The following is a 12,317-nucleotide window of genomic DNA, read 5'->3' as shown; positions in this document are numbered from 1 at the left end:
CAGTTCAAATCTGGGTCACATAATATCCTTGGGAAAAGGGGAGGAGGGGGGAATCTTTGATTTATAGACCCAGGAAAATGAGGTTTAAAAGTGATTTTGAAAGGGTTACTGAAAACACAGCTGTTGGTGCACCCCTATGGTGAAGTTGATCTGGAGAGAGAAGAGAGAGGAGAGAGAGAGAGAGAGAGAGAGAGAGAGAGAGAAAGGCGAAGGGGGAAGCCATGTGACATCTCTATTAACCTTCCCCTGCTAACCAGAAAGGGCTGGAATGCGAAGGAGCCCCTTCCAAATTCTAAGGCGGGCCAGCTTACAGCTGCAGGCGCCTGCAGCCATGCTCTGTGAAGCACTCCCCAAAGGACGTGTTTAAATTGTAACAGAACCTTTCCCTACTACTCCCCAGTGGTAGGGCCTGTTCCGAGGGGTAAAGGAGAGATCTTAACGCCAAACACTTGTCTACAGAAAGGACAGCCAGATGGGGTAAAGTGAAAATCAAACTGCTAGGCCTCGCCTCTGCTTCCCAGAACAAGTTAACAAAAGCCACTTTTATGTGCTGGCTACAATAATGACAGGGTTCTAACCGTCTCCTTTTTCTAACTTAGCTTCGAAGATTAAACAAATTTCATTCCTTCCTAACCTGGTCCAGAGATAAACAGGAGTCCCACACACCCTCTCCAAGCCAGTTGGCTTTCTAGAAGATTCTGAACACAACTGCTGGGGTTTCCAAAGGAAGAGTGGTCCGGGTTAATGGCTAGACTCAGTCCCTGCAGGATCAGCTTCGCCTGGGGACTGTTTTGAGAGATGTGGCCTGTTTTGAATTCCAAATGAAGTCTACCCAGAGGAGTAGGGGGCTTGTTAATCCAAACCAGTTTACAGATCCTGCCATTGAACTCAAGGGCCGGAGCGGGGAAGATGGGTGTCCTAGGCAAGCAGCTTGCTGGCTTTTCTAGGGGCTTTATGGTGTGGGCTGGTCTTTATCTTCTGGGATGGTCAAGTCCTCACATGCAGCACCTGGTTTTGTTGTAAATTTTCCTCCAGTGGAGATCCCACTCGGCCTGGCAAACTGCTCAAATTCCAGGGAGAACAACTTACAGGAATAAAAACCAGTTTGGCTGCAGACAAGATAATGGCAGTTGACTGCAAAAGCCTTCAGGATTGAGGCAGGGGTCCGTGAGCTGGCAGGCCTGGGGAGTCACTCTCTGCCACCAACACCAAGTGCTGTAAGGGTGACAAGGGGTGGTTTGATAGGACTCAGTGACTTTCTCACTCAGGAGAAAAGGTAAACTTGGCTCTCCAAAACTTTGTCTATTTCTGATCCACGTGACTGACAGTCCGACTAAGTCTTCTCAGCAAACTCAGGGTCTGGACAAGTTTTCAGTTACACTGCCCTTCTCCAAGTCACCCAGCTGCCACCCCCAAGTCACACCAACAGGGACAGGAGGTTCATGTCTGTGCTGTGGCCCAGCAGAGATTAAAGATGCACCTACCGCAAGTTCTTAGCAGCTGCAGTCTGGGGCTTCCCCTAATTACCTCTAGTTTAGGGACAGAAAAGAGAAAGAAAACAAGACCCTGGACCATGAGTTCTGTTAAAAGCCACTCTGCTATCTAATTGAGGGTGATGGTCCAGAAAGCCAGGCCTGAGAAAGTCAGGACGGTCCCACAAAAGCCCAAAGCCAGCCCCACTGATTAAGAGGCCCAGACAAGCCAGTCTTTGTCCTTTCAACATGAAAGAATGGACTGAAAGGTGTGTGTGCAGCCAGAGGAAGCCAGCCAGCTGTGGCCTCCCCAGCATGTCCCAGCTTGTACCCAAGGCCAGGGGGGGCGCAACCACCCCGCTAAGTTCCCAGAAGAGCCCTGGGAGCCGCCCTGGGAGCCACCTGGCTCTCTGGGATGCAGGAGGCCAGCTGGGGCCACACTGCCTGACCTGAAGCCCAGAGACTGTCAGCCAAGTCAGGGATTATATATCGCTGCTTGATGAGCCCAGCAAGGCTCTGAACCATCAGCTAGGATCCACTGGCTTCCTGGAGATCACAGGCGAGAACAGAAGATGCCATAAGCTCCTACCCTCACCCCAGGAAAAGGGCCCTGTTAACTAACCCTGGCTTCCCACTGGCTTCCCACATCCACGCTGACCACATACTGCTAAGCATCTATTGAGAAGTCTTCTTTAGTTTTTGGTAATAAATCCACATTTTTTTTAAATTGTCATGGTGAAAGATGGCCTCCATCTCCCAGTACCCTAAGCCCTACCCCCCCCCCACGAAAATCTGCAATTCCTGGTGTCTCAGGTTGATCAGCACCTGGCTTTTCCTATCTCCACTGCCTGAAGTCTGTTCCAAAGCAGGGCCCCTTCTTAGCAATTGTTCAAGGAGAATTTAAATGTGATCTATATTGTTTGGGGATCTCTATCACCCCACTTTACCCCCATCCTTACTTCATTATTTGATATTTTTGACCTTTAATGAAGACAGACAATGAAGGCTTCCCAGGGACTGCCGGGCCTTTATCTGGAGCTGAAAGGATTAACTGTGGACCCTGTCTTCCCAGAGACCCCTTCTTGCACCCCAGGTGACCAGTGAGGGAGGGGTGGCCCTCAAGCTTCATTGTGGTGTCTTGACTTGGAGTTTTCTCAGCAGCTTCCACAAGCAGATTAAAAGCGACTCAGGAAACGGCACTATCAGGGCGTGTTTATCGCCAAAGCCAAATATTTGAGGATCAAGCCCCACAGCGCACACAGCCAGGGGTTAGTTTGAGCAAGTTAGATACTTGTGCGCGCACAAATGCGGTGGGTACCGCCTTGACCAGCTGCAACCCAGCTTCACATCACAGGGTTGGCTAGGACTCCAGTAGGGAAGCGGGTTCCCCAGCCACTCCGTGGTGGCCTCTGTTCCGACGTCCCCAGCTACCCAATCGCCAAAACCCGTGGTTTGCGCGCCACACGTGATAAACGCTGAAAATGGATTCTGCCCTCCCGGGACCTATCATTAAATATTTAAAATAGAAAGCTCGCAATGGCAACGCTCTTTCCTCGGCTCCAGCCGAGAGCCCAAAGGTGGGCGACAGGCGGCTGGGAGAGGAGTCCCGCGGCACTCCGAGCGCGCGCGGAGCGCACCGCAAAGGGACAGGTAGGGCTGGTCAGAGCGGGGAAGGATAGGGGACGAGCGGGTTGCCAGAGCCAAGCTGGGCTCAAAAGAGCGGAGGAAGGGCGGGAAAGCAGTTTGCCCGCAAGGGCCCTTTAAATCCAGGTAGCGCGGGCCGCTGTGGCCGGTTCAGCTCACATGACTCAGCCGGCGCTTTGAAATGAGCCGCGGCCGGCCGGCACCTCCCGCCCCAGAGTGAGATGAACCCTCCGCGAAGCAGTCAAAGAGACCGGGGGGCCGGTCCTTCCCTCCTGTTAGCCCCTACAAATCCACCGGAGACGACAAGACTTACCTGGGACGCACAGAGCTTAGGGTTCGCTAAGACCCAGGTGCGAGAGTCCCTGGCGGGCACTGATACTTTGCAAATGGTCAGGTGGACCAAGGTGGCAGCGACCCTCTCCCTGTCCCAAAGTGGCTTCCGAATGAGATATAACCCTCCCACCGCCACCTACCTAGGTTGACGAAGCTCATGACCATGTCGGCGTCGGTGAGGAAGTGGCTGTCCTGCAGGCTGGCCAAAGGGGGACCCTGAGTACTGAAGACGGCCTTGTAGGGGTAGGAAAAGCCCTGGCCGTCCGGCCCGCTCTCCTCCACCGCCATGGCGTTGTACAGGTCCAACATGAACATGGGCGCCGAGTTATGCTTCCCCTGGAGGTGCGGGCGCGGGCGATGGGGCAAGCCCAAGATGGACAGAATCTCCCGCTGCATCTCCCGCCGCTCCTGGCTGCGGAGGCGCCGGTGGATGAAGCTGGAGTGCACCTCGTTGTCCAGGCTGAAGTCGGCCAGGGCGGAGCGCAGCAAGAACAGAGGCGCCCAGAGCGCCACGAAGCTGTGTGGCGCCGCAGCGCGCAGCGAGTGCACGTGCATCGCGCCGGCTCTACGCGCGATCCGGGGCACCGGGCCCGCACCGCCCCAGGTGGCAGCGGAGGGGGCAGGGCAGCGGTCCACGATCCGAGGTCACTTGGTGCAGACAAGCTTCGCCGAGGCCTCGCCACACATGGCCACTCCCCGGCCGGCTGCGCTCTGCCCGGGACACCCCTGTCCTCTGCTCAGCTTTGGCCCGGGGCCCCGAGGCCCTCACTCGCCGGGACACACCGCACGGCTAGTACGGCAGCTCCAGAGAGCGAGCGAGAGAGCCAGGAGGCGGGCCGGGGTGGGAGGAGCAGCAGCTTGCAGACCTACAAGTCCCGAGAGCTAGTGCCGGGGAGGCGGCTGGGCGCCGGGCGAGCCCTCTCTCCCTCCTCCCGCTCTTGTCGCGCTCGGGCGGGCAGGCACCGGCGACAAACCCTCTTCTGACCTCCAGTGCCCAGAACAGGGGTCCCGGGTCACTGCTCCAGCCCTGCGCGCCCCGGCCTCCCGCCAGCCGCCTCGGGAGCCCCGGAGTTGTGCGCGCTGGGGCCCGGTAGGAGGAGGAGGGGGAGGAGGAGCGGGAGGACCGACCTCCACGCCCCTCCCGCGCCCGCGGCCTCCCACCTGCGCCCGGCCCCGCCCTCCCCAAGCCTGGCCCAATGGCTTCATTCATTCCTCCCAGGGCGCTCTACAAATATTTACTGAGTGCCCACCGGGTGTCCGGTACAGGGACGGACGCCGCAGGGGTTCGGAGAGAAGAATCCGCGGTGGCTCTGCCCTCTCGGGACTAGCACTGGAGGTGGCCAAAGTGAGACCCGCGACGCTGTTGGCCTGTGGTGAGAAAGCATCGGGGAGGGAGCGCAGGAGACTCCTTGGAGGTGGTCACCCTTGGACATGGCTCTTTCTCGTCCCTTTCGAGCATTCCATTTGCTCTAGTCACACAGACCCCCTCCGCACTCCCACCAGCCTGCTGTTGCCCTAGCCATTCCTCCTCAGAAGTTCTCTCCGGGCCCCTCCCATCTCGGGTGCCACTTCCTCTGGGAACCTTCCTGGAGGGGCAGAGATAATTTGGAGATAAGGTTATTTCCCCCCACAGACGTTCCTTTTTCTTTTCTACACTTCACACCCTCCCACACACAGAGAGGATCTCGATTTACACAGCCTGTTTTCTCCCTCCCCCCGTCAAGTCCAGCGCTCAGGGGGTCCAGGTGCTTCTAAGCTTTTTCTGCCTCATGTTTTGAAGGCAGAGCCTGGAAAACCCCTGATGTTGCAGCTCTGTTGAGTGCATAAGAAATCTGGGGCTAGAGAGGGCTCCCCCCTCTCCTCTTCTTTATTGGGGGCGGGCGCCACCTACCCCTTATCCTGACACAAGCCCTTTGGTCCCTCCCTGTCTAACACCACCCCCCTCCAGCCCTCCAGCGTTCTGGCAGCTTGTCAAATTCAGGAGACCTCTCAGATGCACTTTCTTCTCCCAGTAGAACAGCCACCCTCTCCTCACACAAAGGCCCAAGACACTCCATGCTGGGGCTCTCGGTGGATTGCTGCTCTTTGGGGCCTCCATTTCCTGATCTGAAAAATGGGAGCAAAGCAGCCTTCATCCAGAGTGGCAGCAGGTGTGGGGGAGGGGGTAGATCAGGCCTCTCTGCTCTGCAGAAGGTGGGCTTCAAGAGGATCCAGGGAAGTCTGAAGTGAAGAGTGATGGGTAGAACTTGGGGAAGGGTGCCAGGCAGAGGCCCCTCTTGAACTCCTAGGAGGAGAAGGGACAGCCTGGTCTTTCGGGCTTCCTGAAACAGAGTGGCTACCGTGGGACTCTCAGGGACTCTGGGAAACTTAGACCATGTTGGCTACCTGAGGAGCCACTGGAGTGGCACCCAAAGAAGCCTGCAGGTCTTAACCCAGGCTGTGGGTGCCAATAACTCTGGGTCCCTGGCCAGTGCAGCCCTGAGAAGCCTCTCCCTGGACCTGCTACAGCTTGTGGACTGAGGCCATTCAGGGTGTGAGCTGGTGACATGACCTCCGGTCACCATGTTACAGTTCTTCATATTGAATAAACAAAGGGGCCCTACTTTCACTTCAGAGCCCTGTGGGCAGCCTGCATGCCACACATAGGGACCAGGCAGGAAGACAAAACAGAGAGTGAGCCAGCATGGTGACCCCGTGGCAAGCTGGTTCTCAGGGGCCTTGGAAACAACAGGGGCCCTCAGCAAGGTCTGGGACAGGAAGGTGCCAGTCCTTCCCATTTTCTTCTCCCTGGGAAGTCCCAGAGCCATGTGGAGGAGGCACCCAAGAGGGTAAAGATGAGACACCTGGCTAGGCTTTGGGTAGAGGAGGACCTCTGCAAAGGGCCAAGGGAGAGCCAGTGCACCACTGTCCATAGAACAGCGTGCAAAGCAAGACCCAAGGTCACTCTGGTCCCCACAGAGAGAGTGGGCCACACAGTGAGGTGACAAGTGAGACAGAGGACTTCAGAAGGAGAGATTTTCCTGGAAAAGATATTAAGAAAAGAAGCTCAGGCAGCAGATGCCCCAGCCCTGCCTGTGGCCTCGGCCAAGGCACCTACAGGCACTATTTTGACCCCAGTGCCAGCTTCAGTGAAGGAAGTGGCTTCCTTCCAAAGTCAAGAATGACATCAAGTTACGGCAGCGTGCTGCTCCTAGAAGCCTCCTCGTTCAAATGCACCCTCTGTCTTTAGGGGCATTTCCTTAGCATGCAAGGCAGAGACTAGCAGATGAAGGAGCAGGTTTGGGCGCTGCCAATTTGCATATGAAAAACCCTCCTTTGGTCGGGGATTCCTCTCAACCCCTCTACTAGAAAAGGCCTAGAAGGGGGATCCTTGAGTGTTTCCTACTGGTCTCTAGGGACCCTCTGCACCACCACCCCCAACACACACACACACACACACACACACACACACACAGCAGATGCCCACTCACCAAATACCAGTTGGGTGAATGGTAATCAACCAAACCCAACCCAGAAGGCCAATATCTGAGCAGTGGACCATGAAAGGCTGCCCCTTTCCTCCCAAGCCTCTCACCCAGGTTCCCACCTCCCAGAGGCCACCTTTCTTCATTCCTAAAACTCCAGAGATAAGAGTCTCTCTGAACTCCCACTACCCCTAGTTAGCGTTATCTCTTACTCAAACCCAGGGAGAGGGAGGACTTTTCTGCACTTCCTCTCCCAGAGTCCCCAAGACCTCACCAGACCCCAGCTAGCTTCCTGGGTGATGGAGCAAATGAGCAGGACAGATGCACCACTGGAGCACCCAGTCCACCCAGAAAAGGCTTTGAGGATGTTGTAGGGAGGAAGTGAGAGCCTAAGCCCAGGGCTCCACACTCCGTTCTTCCAGCCGTGCACAGGGAGAGTGACATTGGCTGGCTCCTGCCTTAGTTTCCTGGTCTATATAAGGGGAGGACTAGGAGCTTGTGGCTTCCAAGGTTGCTTGAGAGGATCTATGTGCTCCCCCACTTGGAAAGGTTATCTGCCAGGTGCCTGGGATACAGAGGACATTCTTGGTAAATGTTAGTTGCCGTCTGATTAAGATGGAAAACCCACCAAGAAGAAGCTTCTAGCAGCTAAAATGACCAGAACTTTTCCATGGTGGCCTGCACAGAGGAGCAAGCCGGCCCTGAAGAGACAGCAGTGGAGTGAGGGGAAGGGAGGGCCCAGCCAATGTTAAGGCTCATGAATTCCTCAGTTGCCGGCCAGCTTCTCATTGTCCCCCAGCCCCCACCCCAGGCTGGCCTGGGCCTCCTGAGCAGCTAGGCCCAGACCCACACCAGCCCCACCCTCTGCATGGTTCCCCACCCCCACCCCACCAGGGCACCCAGCACAGGCTCCAGAATGTAATGTGATCTCCCCAGGCTGCTCCACACCTGGGCCACCTGGGCCTGGAATGGAGGGGTGTCATTGTGTCTGGAGGCCGCTCTCTCCCGCTGGCCTCTCAGGGCTGAGCAAGGAGTTTTCATCTGGTACATCACCTCACAGCCTGCAGAGGCAATTTTGACCCCAGCAGCATATGTCTCCAAGGCAATAAAAAAGAAAAGAATTTTGTGATATACACATCGCAGAGCAAGGTGAGACTTCATCTTTAACTGCAAAGTCTCACTCCATCTAGCTGGGGAGAGGAAGCTGAGCCAGGGTGCCCTGCAAGGCCAGGGGGTAACAGGCAGTTCCCTCTGCCCTTACCCAACTTAGTCAAAGCCAGAAAACCTAGATGTCAGACCCAGCTTCAAGAGCAAGCTGTCTCCTCCCTTCCACCCCATCAAACCTGGGGTCCAAGAGCCAACTGGCTTCTCTCTTTCTCTCTGTCTTTCTCTCTCTCTCTCTAACTCTTACACACACACACACACACACACACACACACACACACACACACACTCCTGTATGCCTAGAGCACCACCCTAGGAGGGAACTTATTTCTGCAAACCTGCCATGCCTTTCTTCCTGGCAAACTTTTCCCTGCAGCAGCCACAGCAGCAGCAGCTCTTGTGTGCGTGCCTTCTGTACACTCTTCGAAGGCTTAAGCAGGAACAAGAAACTATACCCATCAGGCCAGCATGGCGCTGCACTTGATGGCCAAGAGACCCCAAAGTTTTAGGGATGATGAGGCAGGAGGTTTGTAGGATCGAGGCCAGGCTGGGCTACACAGAGCCTATTGTGGGTCAGGAAGATAATTCAGTTGGTAAAGTGTTTCCCCTTTCAAGTGCAAAGAGCTGAGCTCGAGCCCCAGCACCCCCTTGGAAAAGCTGTGCCTCACACTGGCTATCTATAATCCACACGCTGGAGCAGAGCCAGGTAGATGTTCGTTGCTCACTGGTGGACCTGACAACCTAGCCCAATCGTTAGCTCCAGCTTCCCTTGGAAATCCTGACTCAGAAGCAAAACGGACAGCTCCTAAGGGACATACGTGAGGTTGACCTTTAGCCTTACACTCAATGTAATTATACACACACACACACACACACACACACACACACACACACCACATGAAAGGACAAAAGGAGGAGAGCAGAGAAGTGGAGCAGGGGGTTGCTCTGTTTTGACCACCATGGGTGTTCTTCCTGCCTCTGGAGAAAGACTGGCTTGCGATGGCCATTAGCTGTCCTTGGTTCCACGTTGGAGGGAGCCCTTTCCTCTCCTTCCAGAATGTGACAGGGTGCTTCTGACCCACAGGACACATTTGCTGCATGGGTAGTGCCTGCTAGGACCACACTGCCTCACACTTCCATCCCCACATGAGACAACAAGAAGACAGACAGGCAGGGAAAGACTGGCCCAAGGTCCACGCCGTCAGCGGTGGAACGGGAGCCGGAGTCACGCTGTGGGCAGCCCGTGTTGCCCCTGCTTGCTGGTGCACAGGTTGAATGGGGATCTCGAATGTAGGCCAGAGGCAGCTGGACCACGCCACTCCCAGGGTTGGTAGCTGCTACTGACTGCGGACTCCCCACGGACTCTCCTCGCTACAAGTCAGGTGTCAAGGCTTCAGACTGAAAATCCAATGCCTGCCCATTAGGACCAGACTACCTTCTTTTTGTGTTTTGTTTTGGGTCTTTTGTCTGTTTTTGTTTTTTCAAAACACGTTTTCTCTGTGTATCTCTGACTGTCCTAGAATTCACTGTGTAGATCAGGCTGGCCTCGAACTCACAGATTTCTGACTGCCTCTGCCCCTCAAGCTCTGGAAATAAAGGTGTGTACTACCACTGCCCGGCTGGACCAGAGTACTTTCTAAAATAAGCGTCCACCTCTTTCAGTCACCTGTACCGTGTTCACCATTATTGCCCTCAGTTTACACACCAAAAGAGCTCAGCTGCTAGGACCCAGCTGAAGGCTGCCAATCGGAGCTCTCATGCAGTCTGTCTAGTCCTTAAACACTGGTACAACCCAGAACAGGGACATACCCCATGTATCTCCCATGACGGGCAGGAGCCTTGCCCATAGGAGTGCCCATCAAGATGGGCACAGCATCTTGAGGCCTGTCTGCTATGCCTCCTTCAAGGCAGAAGTAATGTGTCTCACTGCCACAGCAAGCACCAAGGGACCAGCACAAGCCCCACACCAGCCCAAGGAACGTTCGTGAAGAAAGCTGTGAGCGCAGGTGCCAGGCAAGTGCCTTTATACGTTAAGAAGGGGCGGGGCTGGCATGAACTGGGGACCACAGTTCCATCCTAGAATTTGACCCCCAGCTCTGATCTCTAAGGGAAACTGATTCACATATGACAATTCTCATGTTTATTTGCTGACAATCACATTGGTTTTTTAAATGCTTTTATTACATCTATCTATTTTAGTTTCTCTGTGTGTGTATATGCACATGTGTCCTGCATGCATAAAGAGGTCAGAGGACAATCTGCAGAAGTCAATAAATTCTCTTCTTCTACCAGGAGGGTTACAAGGATCGCACTCGGGTCATGAGATCTGACAGCAAGTGATCCCTGGGCTTGGGCCAGAATTTCCCAGCTTAAGCCATTGTGCGCTGAGTTCTTGGTCAGAAGCAAAAGCACTGGAAATCCAGGCGCCAACGGCTCCCTCTTACACAGAGATGCTATTTGGCTCTAATTCAGAGGTCGGTGCCAAGCTGATGTTAGAATCTGCTCTCAGGTTGTGCAGCCACGGCCAGACAGGGGACCCTCTTGGGGAGATGCCTCAGTGGGTCCACACAAGCAAGAGAAGCATAGTTCAAATCCCAGCGCCCAGCCCTGGGGAGGACAGGAGGGTTGCTGGTGCTTGCTGGCTGGGGGACCTAGATCCAGGGCCAGTGAGAGACCCTGTCTGAAAGATAAACAATGGAAAATGATAAAGGACAGCCAGCATCCCACACATAGCACATCACAAGCATGCACACACACACACACACACACACACACACACAAATAGTGTGCTGTCTTCTCACTCTGCGGTTTTTGTTATCCTCCCTAAAGCCTCCTTTAACTGGCTCAGTCCTGACTCATGGGAGAAAACCAATATGGGGAGATTAACAGTTGGGGGCGGTGTCTTAAATGGGTTGCAAAGCCTCCTAAGAACTAGGTTACTGCCGCAATTCCCGGGTCAAAGCAGCGAACTCTTAACCTTTCCTGGGGTCATTGGCTTTTCTGTCCCACAAATGAGACCGAAGTCAGGCATGAACAGTGAGTGTTCGTGTCCAGGGGTACCTGACACTAAAAGTTCGGCTTCAGCAGGTACAAGGTGAAACATTACACCCATGACACTAACCGCTGCTTACAACTGCCAGATCTGGCAAATTAAAAATCAAGACATAGGCTTCTGCAGGCTTAAATTTTTCAAAAACCTACTTTATTTAGAGTTCTTAAACACTCTTCCTCCCTTCCAACCCACTGACCGGAGCTAGGGGAGAAAGAAGGTTAAAGGGCATTGTGGACCTTTTTAGACGTGGTTCCTTGGAGCGAGCCCGTTCTTTGGTGTCTGGATACAAGCAGTCCAGTCAAACAGCAAACACCAAACAGCAACACGAATCAACAGCCGTGGCAAGATTCAGCAGAAACAGCAAGGCTCCTCTGAATCGGAACAAGTCCGAAAAAGCCGAAAGACTCAGCCGGAGTGCCAGGAGAAGTTCTCCGGACCGTTGCTCTCCAAAAAGTGACGTGTAGAAAAATGAAGACCAGCTAGGAGATGTGGACAGTTGCAAATCATAGTGATCCAAAAGTGTTGTCTCCCTGTCTGTGGGCTTCCATTTATTCCTTCTCAGAGTCCACATAAGGCTGTTTAATAAACTATGCCCCTTGCACGAGACAGCTTCCAGCAAAACATCATGCGCCCTCTCACTGTCCCTTTTCAGCTGATCAAGATCATGTGCCCTCTCAGGAGTTTGTTTTCAACTGATGATGAACTAAAAACATTTTCACATCCCATATTTGGGACCAAAACAAAACAAAACAAAACAAACAAAAAAAAAAAAAAAAAAACACACACACACACATGAAAGAAACCAAAACTTCCACTGCAGGCTTCTGAAGATGGGATTTTTTTTTTTTTTTTATTCTCAATTCACAATTTCCACCATGAAAAATTCGTAGTTTCTTGTTTATTGTCTTCTTCCCCCTGTTAAGATGTGGGCACGAAGGAGGGTTGCTCTTTTGAAGGACTGGGTTTGGTTCCCAGCACCCATATGGAGTAGACCATAACCGCCATTAATTCCAGCTCCAGGAAATCTGACTCCTTCTCCTAACCCAAGGGCGATGCACTGGAGTGCAGATCTGCACATAGGCATACACACACACACACACATTTAAGAATAAAATATAATACACGTTAAAATGTGGGTATCAATTCTATCCTGACCTGTTCACATCCCGGAGAGCCAGAATGGTGTCT

General features: G+C 53.8%; 1 protein-coding gene across 1 annotated transcript in view; it reads right to left on the bottom strand.

The window, feature by feature from the left end:
- Bmp7 (bone morphogenetic protein 7) overlaps positions 1-4,509 on the bottom strand; it is a 72,308-nt gene extending 67,799 nt beyond the window's left edge. The window contains exon 1 of the mRNA XM_055596256.1: positions 3,590-4,509. Within this exon, the coding sequence (XP_055452231.1) occupies positions 3,590-4,004 (415 nt within the window). The 5' untranslated portion in view covers positions 4,005-4,509. The remainder of the gene's footprint in view (positions 1-3,589) is intronic.
- Between the last annotated feature and the right edge of the window lie 7,808 nt (positions 4,510-12,317).

The sequence above is a fragment of the Psammomys obesus genome, unplaced genomic scaffold (assembly GCF_907164565.1).
Source record: "Psammomys obesus unplaced genomic scaffold, mPsaObe1.curated_primary_1811, whole genome shotgun sequence".
Lineage (NCBI taxonomy): Eukaryota > Metazoa > Chordata > Mammalia > Rodentia > Muridae > Psammomys > Psammomys obesus.
The sequence above is the reverse complement of the archived record's forward strand: the minus strand, read 5'-3'. Positions and strand labels throughout refer to the sequence as shown.